Source organism: Ochotona princeps, chromosome 14 (genome assembly GCF_030435755.1).
Source record: "Ochotona princeps isolate mOchPri1 chromosome 14, mOchPri1.hap1, whole genome shotgun sequence".
NCBI lineage: Eukaryota > Metazoa > Chordata > Mammalia > Lagomorpha > Ochotonidae > Ochotona > Ochotona princeps.
The window spans coordinates 23,882,660-23,900,019 of NC_080845.1; the positions used below are offsets into that span (position 1 = coordinate 23,882,660).

The window sequence follows — 17,360 nt, forward strand, 5'->3', positions numbered from 1 at the left end:
TGTCGGTGGACTTGGTTGTGGGGAGCAGTAGCCTCAGTGAGGGGCTGTCTGTTGAGAGCCCATTTGGGGCACATGTACTTGGCAGACAATTCTACAAATCAGCATAGGCAGCTGGCCTAACCTGTGCTTTTCTACTTTTCTGGCATGCTTTGCAGTGTGTCTCGCCTCTTCTCAGATGCCCGAAGGCTTCTTCTGTATAGCCAGAAAGACACCAGCCTGAAGGACATACACAAAGTTTTGAGAACGTTGCAGCAGATCAATAATTCCAACTCAAGTAAGCTAAAACTTGATGTGCATGAGTTTTACATTGGGCAGTTTTACCAGGGCAAAAAAGGGTGGTCCAAATGGCCCAGGGCTGGTTCCTGTTAGCACTTTCTAAAAGGTGTTCCAACTCAGTGATAGGTTGCAGAGCTTCCCTGCAGGGGACATTGGGGCGGATACTAGGGAAACTGGTTGCTGCAGATAGTGGTTGAATTGGCTTCCCCTGGGGAAGGGAAGAAAACAAAGAGCAGTGATGCGTACTCAATGGAGGGGTAGCTAAGGGTGCAGGTTTCTGTCAATGGTTTTTTTTTTTAATTGGCCATATGGTTGCTAAGAATGGGTAAATTTGTAGAAAGGAGATACTTCTATGTATAGAAGGGTAAGTAAATTTGCAACTTGGTGTGGAGAAGTGAAAGCTAAGTGTTTAATTTTAAGAAGAAAATGTAAATCCTTTTCCTGCTAGTCATTTTATTTGAGCTGATGGGTGTTTGAATGTTGACCTTTCCAAGTGAAATCTTTGCCTCTTCTCTGGTACTTGTCCAAATGACTTATTGTGTGCCACTGAGGGACGTGTCTGAAGAGCAAGCAGGAAGCTTGCTGACTGAGGGACTGACTGCAGGAGTCACTGGGCAGCCTCCCGGGAGGTGGCTTGCCACAGGGACAGCAGTGACAGCGGCTGGTGAGAGCTGTCTGCCCACTTCAGGCAGTTATGGAGTGCATGATCTGTGGAGAATTTGAAAGCAACAGTGAAACTGACTAAATGTTGGTCTACTTTTTATTATCACGATGAACCAGAGATACTAAACAATGCCAGTGATAATATCCTCCTCCCCATGGTGGACTAACTGCCACTGTGTTGGAAGTATGGTTTACTCAGTTTAGTATTTGGGGTGACACAGCATGGACTGGGCTTTCCGAGGGGCACATTGCTGTGCTTAGGCTGCTGGGTGAGCTGCAAGGAGCTTTCTGGCTGTATTGGACAAGCTTTTGGGATGCTGTTGGCTTGACCTGCAGGCCCTAGCCCTGCACATGGGTGTCTGTGCTGGTACAGGAGATGGAAGAAGTGGCACAGCTAGTCAAAGCCTCCATCCCTGATCCCCTGGAGGGCCCCTGTCTGATTGACCAGAGGCAGAATCAGGGTTATTTCTTCTATCATGACAGACAGTGTGGCTAAGAAGCAAGAGTGCTAGGATCTATTACGTCGGGCTATGTGACCTTGTGAGTAAGTCAATTAGACCCTTTGGGGCCACCTCTTGTCATTTTTGAAGTGGGGATAATATAAAAATCTATCTAGATTACTATAAGGAATACATGAGATAAAACATTTTCTTGCTTAAAAGTAGTATTTGGCATAGAGGAAGTACTTAGTGAATACAAATATTATTTTGGAATGGTGACATCTCAACCAAGCCATTGAACCTCTCACAAACTTAATTTCCTCAGTTATAAAATAATGCCTAACTTATAATCTAAAATGGAAATGTGAAACCTGTCACAATGCTGAGACCCCGTTTATTGAAGATGCTCAATATTCTTTGCTCAATATTCTTTTACAATAAGAATTAAGCATATTGAGAGCATGGCCTTGTTTTTGAGCCTCAGTTTGTGCACCTGTTGAAAGAGATGAGCTGATGGGGGTGAATCGTCCAACAGAGTGTTAGATCTCAGTGCAGGCTGCCTTCTTCGAGCAGCCAGAGAATGACTAATGGTAGGCAATAAAAGCAAAACCTGTGTCCAGAAAACACCTGTGTGCACAACTTTGAAGAGAAGCTTTCTGAATTTCTTTTTCCTTTCTTTCTTAAATTTGAGAGTTGGGAAGATAGAGTCACAGACAGACCACTTACCTGCCAGTTTTCTGCTGCATTGGCCAGAACTGAGCCAGGCTGAAGCTGGGAACCACAAACTCAATCCAGATCTCCCATGTGTGTGACAAAAATCCAACTGCAAGGGTCATCCCCTGCTGCCTCCCAGGGAAGCTAGAATTTGGAGTGGAGTAAGACTCCAATCCAGGCACTCTGATATGTAATGTGTCGTCATGGATAGCTTGGCCCCAGTCCCAGCGCTTTTCTTTAGCTTGTGATTTTGATTGTGTTGTGCCAAGTGCTTATTTCCCATTTCTGTTTTCTTCGTATGTCCCTCCCTGCCCTGCAGCTATTTCTTGAATTCCTCCTATGTGTCTTTGCTTATTATAAAACACAAAGCCAGATCTCAATCTAGAGGAACATATTTCCTCCTAGAAGAAATAGGTTAACTTTGGGGTGGTTTTTGAATAGCATGTGTCTAAGATTAGAATGTATCAATGTAGATCCCTGCTTGGGGACCTGTGTTTATCTGCAGTGACCTCCTATTCATCACCACTCGACTTAGTTAACCTTCTCTCCCATCTCTCTCAACGTGGAGTGGATCTTTGGAGTTAGTCTACTGCAGAGTGCTTTTCTTCTTTCAACCCTGTACCATATACCCACTGTCCAAGGTAGAGAGCTGCCTGTTGGAGAACAGCCATGTCTGTGGTATTAATGGCCAGAAAACATTCACTACCATATTAATGCCTTCTGAAGAATGAGTCTAATGCTGTTTCTCTGAAGTATTTGAAAACAGCTCTAGTATTTTTTCCCTTCTTTTTTTTTTGCAAGTCTTTAGTTTTCATAGGAAAAATGTCCTCCACTTCTGTTATGGAATATTTTTTTTCTCCCAATTTCTGCTTTCCCTTTTTGTTTCAGTGTATCTGTGTCTTCTTGGAGATTACCAGAAATTACAAATATATTCTGACATGGAGAAGAAAGGGACTTTTATTTCCCTTGCTCAGAGTGCTATATTTCTTTTAATGCAATCTGAGATTGCAATAGGCTTTTTGGCATTCATGTCACCCTGTTGACTCATATTCCATGTGCAGTCAACCAAACTGCAGGCTTTTAAATATACAGAATTGCCAATTACTTGTTCTCCTTTTCTTCATTGTGCTGCTGGCTTTTTGAACCCAAAGGGGAAAGAAAATTTCTCTTTTCTCTTTTACATTTTCAGATTTCCTGTGCCATCTCATTCCAACAAAACCCAATTAGACTGCAGCTTTTCTGTGGATTATAGCTGTGTCTTCTTGTTGTTTCCTGTTGTCTAGGAATTTGATGAATACCTCTTGGGTCTCCTCTGAGTGGTAACGTCAGCCCTCTACATCTTGGAGACTAATGAGCTCTTTGGACACTAGCAGATTCTTGCAGATTCACTAGCCTTCAGACTCCTGATTCTGTGATCTATGTGGGGGATTTATTTTCTTTATTTCACTTGCATCTCTTAATTCCACTGGGCTATCCAGATGATTTTTGGGAATGGATGTCTTGACTAACTAAAATATTCAGTTTTAGTTTTATGGCTTCCTGTACTTTAGAATTACTGTATTTCCTTTAGTTTCAGAGGCCTTAGAGGATTGTACATCATTTATAGATACATTGTTGATGGACTCAATCTGTCAATGTTTATTGAATGCCTCGTGAGTGCCAACCACTGTTCTAACTGCTGAGACACAGGAGTTTATAGGATAAATACAGCCTTTGTCCCTATGGATCTTCAAAGGAAGAGGTTGACCCAGAAAGAGGATGTGACTTTCCTGAGTTTGTACAACCATGGGTGGGATATTCCGGGAATGGAACACTGCTAAACCTCTTTTGCTGCATGCCATTCTCTTCCTGCAGTACCATCGTGTGCTGTTTAACAAACTTCCATCTCAGAAGGCCTCTCGTGGTAAGAATTAGTCATGTAAAAATCTCATAATTATCTTCCAACCCATTCCAATGAGAAATCTAAAGGAAGCCTTGCAGAGGTACCTTATTTAGTTTTCTCATTACTGAAGCATTTTGGACATTTTCTTATTTTCTTGATAAACCAGAGGGCCTAAATTAATTTTTGAGAATCAGAGTGAGAAGCTTTCATTTTTCTCAAATCCCTATCGTGATGGCAACGAAATGTGAATAGACAAAACTGGAAAAGTTCTTGGGAACGCTATAAAAAATAGCCTATCTAGGTTTAGGCTCTCTGAGATGCAGACTGACAGCAACGAGTGCTTCTCTGGGTTTGCTCTGTGTGCTGTGATGATTCCAAGCAGTAAAGGGATCACGGCTCCACTTAGTGTTTATTTGAAAGGCACGGAGAGATCTAGAGAGCTGCTATTCATAGTTTCAGTCCCCAGATACAGGCAACACGTGGGTCTGGGCTGGGCCACACCAGCTGCCCAGGAACTCAATCCACATCTCCCATGTGGGTGACAGGGAACCTGCCACATGAGCCAGCTTTTGATGCCTCTAAGGTTGCACAGCAGCAGGAAGCTGGATGCAGGAATAGTGCTAGGACTCACACTCAGTCCCTCTGATATGGATGTAGGCGTCCCAGAGAGTGTCGTGACTACTCGGTCAGAAGACTGCTCCAAGGATGACAACGTCTAGTTTTTATCTGTATCAAATTGTCATTTCATGAATGTGATTGCTTATGAAAATGTTGAATAGTACACAAAAATTAAAGGAAGCACCATGTTATATGGATCTGGTCAAACTTGTTGGAGGTAGTTTGTAAATAATTAAAGATTGGAAACACTGACATACGAGAAGGACCTTTGAACTTTACATTAAGATTCATTTAGGGAACAAATTTAGGCTGTAGCCTTCATCAAGTGTGACCCTTGGTTAGCATTCGAATTTTTTTCCCGTGACTCCTAGTTTACCTGAATATAGCTGTCCAAAAGGCTGTTGGGACATTAAGTTAGCTAATGTTGTGGCTCAGCTGAGTGGCTGTACTTCCCTTGGCTGACAATTTCTGGCTGACTATTACTCTTTGCCGATTTGTTTGATTTTTTGGTCCTCAATTTTCGTTGTCTTGAAATTTATAAAGCAACTTGAAAATGCTTTGTTTTGGAAAGTTGGTCCGTCCTCGGGTGGGGAAATCACCTGGATACAACAGGTGTCGTCTGTAGGCTGTTCACCAGTCTGTAGGCCTTGAGAGCAGCTGGGCACTTGTGCATGATTCTTTCTAAGCATCCACAGAGTAGGTACATGCTAAATATTGAGTGAATTTTTGTGGAGTGAACGTAAGAGAATATGAAATGCCTGTCTTTTTTCACACAATGTTGTGAGGGTCAATGAACTTGCTTTGAAAAAAAGAAAATTCCACACACGTAAGTTGTAGAGTTGATTCCTAATACAAACATCGGGCAGAAGGGCTCAAAATTAATAGTAATGACAAAATCTCTTAAGGCAGTCTGGCTTGCTTTCTTCCACAAAGTTTACCTTCCTGGACTTCGCTGGGAAGGCTGCCATGAACCCATTGGCCTAAAATGTTTTTACTGGGAAGCTAAAAAAAATTTCCTCTCTGAAACAAACATTTGGCCTAGTGGTTCAGCCACCCAACTCCCACACCAGAGTGCCTGCATTCGATTCCCAGCTCCATCTTTTGACTCCAGCTTCCTACTAAATAATGCAGACCACGGAAGGCAGTGTTGATGGCTCAAGTCGTTTAGTTTCTGCCATGCATGGGGTTGAAATCCTGGGTTCAACTCCTAGCTCCCATCTTTGAAGCCCAATTCTAGCTGTTGTGGCATTTTGGGAGTGAACCATCAGTTGGGAGCTCTGTCTGTCTTGCTCAAATGCACAACAAAATAATTTCCTATTATGGCCCCCTTTCAAGGCAATCCAAGAGATAACTAGCAGTGTGTCTACACAGTGACATATTTTTGTAAAGTTGGCAAAAGCAGGACTTCATATATATGAAGAGAGTACTTCAAATTGTGTCAACTCCAATACTCATGAACCTGCAGCTGTTCCTGCCAGGCCTCCTGCTTCAGCTTCCTCCCTGACCCATGGCCTTATGTCTCACTCACCACTCTAAGCCATCTGCCTCCCTGAGGCCCCTCTTTGGTGACTGATATTTTCAGGTGTGACCAGTTGGTTGGTCCAAGCTTGAGCCTGTTTGCCTGTACAGAATTAGGGCTTAGCTGTCTTTGTTGTTTATGCCTCGAAAGTTGTTCCTTTGCTGTCTCTGCTGCTCATTTCCTCCCTCAGCCACCTAAAATGTAGTTCTTAGTGATAACTAACAGGATCATTGGCCTGCTCCCTGGTGGGATATTTCTGCTGACATATTCGCTTTATCCCAGTGCCTGCTTATTTCCCAAACCCTGGAGTTCCAACTGTTTTAACTCCAGGTAGCACCATGGTCACAAGCCCTTTGTAAACCATTGCCTGCATGGATTAGTCAGGGCTTTCTGCTTGGCTGCAAGTTGAGAAGTGTACGTGCTAGGCATGAGGCTTCTTGCTTTCCCGGAGTGAGACATCTACACAGTCCCTCTAAGAATTCCCTAGCTTCTCACCCTGTCCCACGTTTCCAGGGTTAGCTGGGCTCCTGTCTATTGCTACATTTCCCATGGCTGCTTTGTCAGCCTTGCCATTACCTATGCATGGGATATTTCTTCAGCTTGTGTGTGTGTATTGGAGGCCCTTTTGGAAGTTCATTTTTCCAGCTGATGAATGACTTAGTGGATAGGACCATGGGTTCCATGGTATAGCTGTATGTCAAGGAGCCAGCTTCCTCGGGGCATGGGACTCAGCCAAGATCATAACTTTCCAGGTCTCTGACTGTGTTCCAGATTATAGCCACACTGTTGCCTTTCAACTACAGAAGCCCTGTGGGTGCTCTGTGGGATGGCAGAAGTTCATTTTCTGGGTTTGTTGGATTCAGCCAGATAGGAAGTGGGACAGCTAAGAGATGGCTTTCTTGGAGCAGCAAGGGCTGACAAGCTGCACATTTCTGGGGGTGCATGTATTTCGTGGGCTCATGTGAATGGCTGTCTCCCAAGAATCGTGCTCTATAGAGTTGAGCAGTGCATTGTCTACCTCTATGGCTCTTTGCCATGACCTGGAATGCTTATTTCAGTTTACGCTAGGGAGGACTAAAGTGGCAACTGCCCTTCCAGAGGCCTTGGTTTAGGAAATGTCTTCTCAAGTATCTTCTCTCTAGGATGCAAAGCTCTCTGGAAAGCATGAAAATGTTGCCATGAAAGAACAACGAAGAACTTTGGACATTTTGTCATTGGGCTGGAAATGTTGCTTTGGAGGACAGCCTGCATCGCTGAGGTCATAAGTTGGAAAGGGAAAGGCTGAGATGAGAGATCCAGGAACGTTGCATGAGCCTCACTATTGTGACTTAGGTCTTGAACTCCTATCAGTGCAGCTATGTGTCTGTGTCCAGTCAATGGTGTGCATGGCATTTCCTGGACATTCAGCATACAAATCTGGTTTGCTGGGCCTTTCTAATGTGGTTCTGGCCAGGAGTTTGGTAAATTAGTTCTAAGGGTTACGCAGGACTTTACTTAGGGGAAGAGGTCAGGCTGTTCTGTGTGTCAGGTTTACTGGGAACACTGAGAACTCACAACATGGACCTCTGATTCTACTTCCATCTTTGAAAGTCAAAAAGTCAAAAAGGGCAGGGAGTTTGGGGTGACATGGCCAGCAGAGTGGCTGTGCTGGGGATTTGAGGGAAGGGCAGTAAAGTCAGCATCTTATAAATATGGCCTGGGCAGTGTAGTTTAGTGTTAGGAGAACCACTTTTGCAGCTAAATGGCCTAGGTTCAGATCTAGGCTCTGCTTATGCAATTTGTAACCCTGGAGATAATTCCGTAACATCTCTGTGCCTTACTTTCCTCAAAATTTGATAACAGTTGCTTCTCCCTCAGGGATGCTATGGCAAATAAATGTTAGGGAGGATTCACTGAATTTTCCCAACAATGGCTTAATACACAAGAAGGAACTAAAGTTTCCAGAGGCCAGGTCCTTTGCCTAAGAAAGTACCCCTGGGAAGGGGCAGCAGTAGGACTAGATGTACAGGATTCCATACTCTGTTGTAGTTATATCCCAGAGAGTGGCTCTGTATGGCCAGAAAGTCCCCCGAGGTTACAGGACACTGAGCATGTACTGTCTGGGTTGAGGAAGGAGACAGGAGGGCTTCTGAGACCAGTGCCAGACTTCCTCTACTTCCCCATCTCATGGGTAACAGGCATGGGGGAAACGTTTCCCAAGGCCACTCAAGAAAGAACATCCTGTGACTCACAAGGGCTTCTTTCCTGCCTGAAACCTTTTACCTCATTTCATCAGTCACTGCAGTGGAGCTCACAGTCTCAAACTTTTCTGTCCTTGTGCCCCCCACTCCCTGCTGTGCATCAGCTGTGCACATCTGAGGACAGATGTGTCAACATTATGTCATCAGATGGAAATTCCTTGAAATTTTGTTTGGGTGGTTGCAATTTGTTCTGTGTGTTCTTGTGAAAAGTTTTTATTTGGGGCCTTAAGAGTTTCGTATTTTGAAACCTTTCCATCTACTATGAGAAAGTTTTCCTGAACTTGACTAAACTGGGCTATGTCCCAAAACCCATGCCATTGGTTTCCAGCCAGAGCAGGGGTTGAACCCATCTGGGCTGTGCTCAGGGGGTACAGTGTCACACTGCAGTGTTGAAATATTGCTTGATCTAAATTGAACCAAAGGTCAGCTTTACCCAGACATGAATAGAAAACACAATTGGCATTCAGTTACAGAACAGCATGTACCCCACAAATACCAGACTGCCTTGAAAAAATTTTGAATTGTTAGTATCAGAAAATGTGCATGTCTCCTGCTTTTCCAGTCTGATTTATTTACCAGGTAGGCTTCAAATTGCAACTTGGGATTCCAGCATGCTTCTCATCAAAGGCTTCCCAGTTCTATCCCTGCTGTCACTACTGCAATGAGGCACAAAAAGGCAATATTAGAGGAACTCTTTGTCCAGCAATCTGTGTTACACTAGGTATTGATTCCATTTTACATTGTTAATATAAAGCAGGACAAGCAGGTTGGTATCTTTATTTCCAGTTTATTGATGATGACACTCAGAAGGGTTAGATCCCTTGCCGTGATTGCAGAATAAACTCATGAGTTGAATACAGGTCTGTCTGACTGCAAGGGTGGATGGGCAACTTTCCACTATCCTGTGCTGCCACATTGCCTTATCCCAGGAAGTTTGGGCAGCACCGCCAGCTTTGGATGCCCACATGCAAACAGAGCTTTTTTTTTTTTTGAGAGTGAAATGATTCCTTTAATTGCTGGATAGAGTGGAAAGAAGTGGAGATTTGTGGTCATAGTTGTTTGGGTCCAAATTTATACCTTGCTTGTTTTGTGAACCTTAGCAATACCCTGACTTTCCTAGGTCTGTTTCCTCATTTTAAATGTGGGAATAATTATGCCTTTCTCATGAGCTGGAAGATGCTATGGTGGAGTCTCAGTATATATAAGCCACCTTTCTCCAACCACAGAGCACTACTGTAGGCTTTGATTCACTTTACTAATTATAAACATAAAAATTCAGCTATTTCTTCATTATATAAATGAGCAGTTCTACTTCTGCCAGCCCTAGGAAGAATCCCATCTCAGGCCTTGTCAACTCAGCTTCCTTTTCTTCCTTTGTTCTTCAACTCCTGTGGGGCCTGCAAGCTGAGGCTAGCCCTGTGTCATGTGATGTTTGGAATATCTGGTTCCATATTTGGTTGGAAACCAGCTCGTCAGTGACAGCTGGATGCCTCAAATTCTGTTTCACTTCTTCTAAGGTCTTTCCTTTTTGCTCCTCTGTTTGACTCAGTTTTTCCTGTTTCTAGACTATGTTTCTTTATAATGATGAAAAATTATTTAGTGCTGAGATTTTAGTGTAGCAAGTTAGACTTCTGTCTACAACATGAGCATCCAATATGTTTCAGTTTGTGTCTTTGCTTCTCCACTTGCAGTACAGCAGCCTGATAATGATTTGGGAAAACAGTGGAGGTTGGCTCAAGGGCTTGGGCTTCTGCTTCTGTGTGGGAAACCTGGAAGACGCTTCTGGCTTTAACTTGGCCCAGTCTCAGCTGGTGGGATAGTCTGAAGAATGAACTGGTGGATGGAAGCTTTCTCAGGCTCTCCCTTTCTCTATTACTCTGACTTTCAAAATAAATAAATCAATCTTAACAAAATTTATTGGGGGAGGGCCAGGGAGAGAGGAGAAAGAGAGAATGCCTGTATCCACTGACCACTCCCTTTGTGTCCACAATAGCCAAGATTGGGCCAAGACAAAACTGGGACTCAATCCAGATCTCCTGCATGAGTGGCAGGGACCCAAATTCTTGAGCCACTACCTGTTGCCTCCTAGTGTTGTGGACCCCGAGCATTGGCTCACCTGCAAACAGACATTGACAAGAGACCAACATGCAGTCTGGACAGAGTTCATTGAGGGATTAGGCTTGAAACATAGGAGATGGTGTGATGGGAAGAGTCACCTCTGACTGGCTCTCCAATGGGAACTGAACAGGCACTTTTCTAGGGTTCAGGAGGCCTAGCAGTGTATCCTGAGCATATAAGGCTTCCTGGCCTGGAGTTCTGTCTCATTCTGCTCTGCACATGACAATTCAGTTTGCAAACAGCTTGATGTTCTACACAGGCGCTATCGAGAACCCCCCTAAAATGACACTGTTGTCTGGTATTGCCTCTTCAGGAGGGTCATATATTGGTTACCTTGGGCTGTTCCAGGGGTGCATGCAAGCAGGGGAAGACCCTAACAGGACAGCATGCAGTCTTTGGTGCTTCGGCCTCTTCAGGGCAGTGTGAACCTGAGGCTTGTATTGCTCAGGAAGCCCTCAGCATCATGAATGGCAGTAAGACCAGGAGCACAGAGGTCCTGAGGCTGTGTGGCCCCATGCCCCAGGTGTCTTACTGGAGGAGTTGCCCTAGCAGCAGCTGGTCACCGTGCCTCACCCTCCCCAGTGAGGTGGGCCAGAGATGTCTCTGCCATTCCCATGGAGCAGACAGCAGCTGTTCTTGGAGAAGGTCGAGAGCCTTAGCATCAAGGAAACAAACTCAAATAACCCCCCCAAAATAGCCTGGAAGACCCTGGAGTGTGTTTGTTGCCAGCCCTTTTAGAGCAAAGAAGTGTTTCAAGATTTTGTTTACAGGACCTGACAAGCTTAGGCTGAGTAAAGCCAGGAGTCAAGTTAGAATTTGGCTTCCAAGCCCTGCCCCGCCCCCCACTGTAGGCCATTGAGCCACACCCTAGGGTCCCCTTATGAATTGAATATTGAAGGGGTGCTTTGTCTACTTCTCCTTTTTTTCATTTACCTCCTTCAGCAGCTGAGTGCTGCGGTTCTTTTTTGTTTGGGGCGAAAGACACAACGGAGATCTTGAAACCCGAGCTGGGAACTGGAGGGCACTGACCGGGAGTAACCCTGGTTGGCTGGCGGCTGCGCCTCGGGCTTTCCTCCTCTGTCTTCCTGCACAGCCTCTGCCCCCTTCCCAGCCCTCCCCCCTTTCTTAGCCTTTCCCTCCTGAGGCTTCTGTTCCCAAGGTGGAGCCAGCTCTGGCTCAACAGGCAGGCTGGCGAGGAGGGACAGAGCAGCCGTGAGGGCTTGAAAGGCCTCTCCCTGGCCATACCCCTCCACCTGCCTGTGAAGCCAGAGAGGCCTGACCTAAAAGTGTAGCCAGAACTTGAGAGTTCTGTCTCGTTTGGCCTAGCCCACAGCCATGCATTTCATGCATTGTTTTGTTCTCTTTCAGATTGCAGGCTCTTCAGATGTCTTCCCCTCCCTCCTTTGCCTTGTCTCACTGCACCCACAGAACAGCCCTTGGGAAGTTGGTGGGAAGTTGGTGGGTTGTTATTTACTGCTCCAAGGAGGCTGAGCTCCTTGATGGAGTGTTTTGGCCGGCAGTGAGGAGATGGTGGCAGAAAAGGCTCTTGCCTTTTGCAGGGAATGGTGGGTTCTAGTCTTCCCTGATGCACCTGGACTCTGCCCACGTCAGGTACCCAGTTCCCTGGTGTCTGCCTATTTTTTTTTTTTTTGGAAGGGACACACCTTCCCAGTTTCCCGTGTAAATACTTGAAGTTAGTCACCTCTTTGCCCTGCAATAGCCCTTGCATGTTCTTGCGCTTCGGGTTTTGCAACAACCTGAGTGTGTTATTAGCCTGACTTCCAATCTGTGGAAACTGAGGTTGAGAGAGATCAAGGCGAGCACGAGGTTCATGGTCACACTGCTCAGGAAGTGGCCAAGCTCGGGCTTGCATTCAGACCTTGTGATGCTGTAGTCAGGGCCGACTGCGCCTGACCCACTGTGCTTTCCACCCTCAGATAAGAGGACTTCTGAGATCTTCTTCCCTAAGCCTGTTCTTAAAGATCAGAACATCCAGGTCCATGTTGATCAGCCATCTTCAGCTTCTTCTCCACAATGGACGCTTTCTCAGATCACATCATTTACTCACTTTTTCACTTGAGCGTGTTCGTGTATGCCTCTCACCTTAGAGAACCTCCTCTATGCCAAGTGCTGTTGACTTTAGGTTGTAATCCTGGCCCTGAAGGCATTTCTTCAGACTTTTTCTACTTGATGGACACACGATTATGCATATTGACTGGATACAATGTGATGTTTTGATTCATATGTATCTTGTGTAATGACCAAAACAGAGTCACTAGCATGGGTATTGCCTCAAATATTTATCGTTTCTTTTTGGTGAGATCACTGAAAATCCTTTCTCCTAGTTATTTTGGAATATACAATACATTATTGTTAGTTGTAGTCATATTACAGTGCGATAGAAATCCAGAACTTTTGCCTTCTCTCTAACTGGAACTGTGAAAGCAGCTCTTTCTGGGAAAAGATGTGTAAACCTGCTGGTTGATCTATGTGGTACTCAAGGAAACCATTGTCAGGAGCTAGAAAGGGGCCACTGAACCCAGCTTCGGTGTTCAAAAATCTCCTCTCCTTTATCAGGATTTGTCTCCAGCCCAATTCCCCCCCTGGTGTACTTGTAGATAAACCTTGTCTTCCAGGGACTGTCTTCCTCTGGCTTTCCTAGGCATCCTGCTGCTTTGCTCCGTAGTTCCCCTCTTTAGCTTGCATGTCAGCCCTGAAGGGTCCTTGAAGGAAGGGATTTCTCACCATACCTTTTCTCTACACTGAATTGGTGGACACTGAATTGAGTTGAAAAAAAAAAAAAGTCCTTTTCGATGATATCAAAACTCTCAGTTGAGATACTTGCGCACTTTTAGTGTTTTATGCACGAATGTCCCTAGTCTCGTAAATGTGAAAGGTGGATACTGTTGTCTTCATTCACAGGTAGTAAAATGTGGGGTCAGAAAGCAAAGTGACTTTCCCACAGTCACACAGCTAACCCACAGCAGAGTGTGGCAGCAGGTTTAGGTTTTTCTGGTCTCAACTCCTGATTTTTCTTCGACACCATTGTTTCTCAAACTTGGCTAGAATTGCTTGGGAAATTTTTAAAAAGTTCTGATGCATGGGTCTTAATTGGGCAGTTCTAATGAACTGTTTTGGGCTGTGGTCTGAGCTTTGGGGAGCTTCACAGGCAGCCAAGGTTGAAAACCAGTGTGCTGTCTGTGTTGCGTGCTTGGGTGTACGTGGGTAGCAGCTGCCGAGTGTTGGCGTCTGCTGACACTACACCCACATATGTGCACATCCGTGTGATCTGACTGCAAGTTCTTTGTAGCTAGGGATCTTTGGCCCTCCCTGCTGCTTCCCCACCCAGTGATCCTGCGACACAGTGCACATGCAGGGGTGTTGACTGCTCAATCAACCTTTTCAGTTCTTTTCTCCTCTGGGGGGTCACTGATAGGCAGTTGGAGCGTGATCACAACCAGCTGCTCCATCCCAGCCTGTTGACTTAACTGAAGAGTCTTACAAATAAACTGAGCACACCCACTGGTCTCAAGAGTGTTGCTGGATGACCTAGGCCCATGGCAAGGACAGCTTGGGTCAGCCTCTCACAGTTCTGTCCTACATGGGAAGGCGGGGGCTGTCCAGAGTTCTCTAGGGCCACGTGGTATACAACTCTGCGCTCCAGAGGAATCTGTGGCTCCCTGGTCAAGAAGGGTGAGCTGCTATATCTACTCTGTTTTTGTTTTTTCCTTTTCTCAGATTCTTGGAGGTCTTTTTTGACCCTCATTTTATAGATGAGTCTCAAAGCGAGCTGACGCGATCTGGCAAGGGAATGGGATTGGAATCCAGGTTTCTGATTCTCAGTGAGATGGCGCTTTTCCTTATCGCTGTGTAGTAGTCAGTTCCTGCCTTTTCAGAGCACCCTCAATGGAAGCCACCTGCTTGCCTACCTTGCTCCATGTTCTCTCCTCTCAGTAAGGTTTGGGGAGGACCATGGAAAACCAGTTTTTGTGATTAAGGGTCCTGCTGACTTCTAGGCTATGGTCTGTGGAAGGTCTTGGCATCCCTGAACTCTTCATAAACCTGCTCACTGCGCATAGAAACAGCTTCTGGATGTCATGAGTAATACCTAGGAGCTAGCCAGATTTAATGGAGAATGAGTTCTCTAGCTGAGAATCTTGCTTAGTTTTTATAACTCTGTATTGCTGGAGTGTGCTTACCGCAGAACCTATCTGGATCATGCAGCCCTGATAAGAGTCTGAGTTTTACTGTAAAGGCCCTCCTGCTACTTCATCTCGGTGCATTCCTCTCTTGGCTCCTAGGACGAATGCCTGCGCTCATTAAGCCTCACCCTGTAGCCCTGTTTTCAAGTCAAATTTGTTAGTTCTCATGCAAGTTTGGGTTTGCAAAATGTGCCCCCTAGAGGTTGGTTAGTGCATGCTTCTGTGGGCTGCTGATTTGCAAATGGTGGCACCTGACCATGGGACCAGGAGAAGCTGGTTTTTATCTGTAATGTGAAGAAGTTAATTAGGAGGTAGCAAGGGAGAGAACAGGTGGACAATGAAATGAAGTATGGTGAGAAAATATAGTACTTCAGAGTCAGAGGGTCCCTGCTCAGCACATAGTGAGGAATATCTTAGAGATGAAACTGAGGTTCAGAAAAATGATATGAAATACCCAGGTAACATAACCTACAACCCAGAGGACTAAAATTCCGAGTTCCTGACAGTGCTTTTTGTTTCGCTACATTGAATAGGAACCTTTTCTAAATGGACTCAGATGGCTAATTATTTAAGGAGATCCTCTATAAAATCCTTTAGCAATCAAATCATTTAGTAGGCTTTGTCTTTTAATATATGCCTCCGTCTTTTTCTAAGGCAAGCAGACCTGGATGTGTGATTTTCCTGTTGCATGTTTTATGTTTGCAATGAAAATTTCCCTGATTGTGGAAGTGTTTTGATAAGCACAGTGCATTAAACCAGTGCTTCAAAGTGGGGACCCCAGACCTGCCTGCATTGCCGACAGCCCATTAGGTGTGCACATGCCCTGGCTTCTTCCCAAGCCCAGTGAGTCAGAAAGCCTAGAACAGTGGGGTTGTGGGGAGCAGTTAGGGTCCAGTGGTTTGAGTTTTATCAAAGCTGCCCTCCCCCAGGTGATTCTGCTGCCCCCTAAAGTTTGTTAACCATTTCCTGCTGTGCGTTAATAGGAGCTCAGCCCAGTGGCTTGTGGGAATAAGGCTCTGAAGTTCTCGTTTTAGCTTTGTGAGAGGATGGCACTGGGGAAGCAGGAGTACTGGGGCTGATGTCACAGATCTGTGGGGTGGAGTGTGTATGTGTGGGAGTCACAGCACTGATACCCTGTGTGGGTGAGGGAGCGCACCCTGAATGTGGCTCAGCATGTTATCAGAAAGCAATTTGTCCATGCTTCTCCTGGTAAGGCCAAGCTCTCCTAACTTACAGCAGAAGCCTGCAATGCCATTGAAAACAAGACCATCGGTATTGTGATGCTTTTCCTGCTTGCCCTATTGTGGTGCTGAGTGTGTGTGTGTGTGTGTATTTATTTATTAAAAACACTTTCTTGATAGGTTTGAAGCTTCAGGATTTTCTGGCGGACAATGAAACCTTTTCTGGCTTCCTGCATCACAACCTCTCTCTCCCCAAGCCGTTTGTGGACAACATGCTGCAGGCTAATGTCAGCCTCCACAAGGTAAGCTGCTACCTTCAGTGTCTCCAGCGGGGCTGATGGAGTTGGAGCTTCGTAAAGCCATGAATAAATTCCTGTCCTTGTCATAGTGGGGAAGGAGACAGAGCACCAAATTCAGCCCTACCTAATTTCACTACCCTGCCCAGACAGGAAGTGCCAAGCCTTTTGGAGAGTGAAATGTGCAACCTGGCCTCTGGGTCTAGCTGGTTGAAATAAAACTGATTTCCTGCGGGTGGACTGGCATTTGTAACAACTTCCTCTTAAAAGGGTTACGTTTTAAGTGAGGATGTATCAGACATTTACAGAAACATTACAGCTGTGAGACAGAGCCAAGGTTAAAGATTATTGACTGGAAGCCGTTTATCTGTCAAATCTAAGGCCATTTAAAAAATTTCATGCTTCTTTCAAAAATAAAGATGTAGGAGGATTTTTTTTCCCCAACTTATAAATTGATGAAGTAATATTCATGTTCACACTGAATCTGAGCCTTCGGTCTTACAAAGATTCCTCTGGCGCCGTGAGTGGTCACACGGCTCCTGTGCAGTGTGAGTGGATGGCAGACCAAATTGCATGGTTACTGACTTTTGAGAGACTTCTCAAGTTCATTCTCTTGCTGAAATGGAGCCACTTCCTAATCGTGTCTCGTGCCAATCTGCTAGGTTGTGTTCACAGTAAGCAGAAGTGATGGAGATGCTTATCCTTGAAAATAAGGCTTTTGCTTCACATGATCTAGAATTTTTAAAATTAGAAAAATGTGCTTACTGTTTGCCCTTGTGAAACTAGGAAAATATGCCTCGTGTTTACCAATTTGGTGCTTGGGAGGTAGGCCAAAGACAGCAGGCTTTTGAGAATAGTTGCGGTTAGCATAATTTCCATTGTCCTCTGCCAGTTTCATATCTATTACAATTGCTCCACTTACCATAAGGGGCATCCTCAGCGTGGAGGTGATCTTTGCACAGTAAGTGACGTTTTTGTATTGTCAGTGTGCTTGAACACAGACATGAAGGAGGCGAGGCAGCAAGAACTTGTTGCCAAAAGGGGTGAACCTGAAATGCACTTGAGTGTCTGGCAGCAGGTAAAGATCCGCTGGAAATCATGGCGGGACAAATGCTCTCTAGTGGTTAGAAAGCGGCATGGGTTTTGAGATGCTTTTGGTCCCTCACTCACATTGGGCTGTTCTATAAGCAGCTCGGGTCACACCATTTCAG

General features: G+C 45.2%; 1 protein-coding gene across 2 annotated transcripts in view; it reads left to right on the plus strand.

The window, feature by feature from the left end:
- ABCA1 (ATP binding cassette subfamily A member 1) overlaps window positions 1–17,360 on the plus strand; it is a 120,432-nt gene that overhangs the window by 36,656 nt on the left and 66,416 nt on the right. For both annotated transcript variants that reach the window (XM_004580935.2, XM_058672950.1), the window contains exons 5-6: window positions 156–274; window positions 16,034–16,155. In XM_004580935.2, the coding sequence (XP_004580992.2) occupies window positions 156–274; window positions 16,034–16,155 (241 nt within the window). The remainder of the gene's footprint in view (window positions 1–155; window positions 275–16,033; window positions 16,156–17,360) is intronic.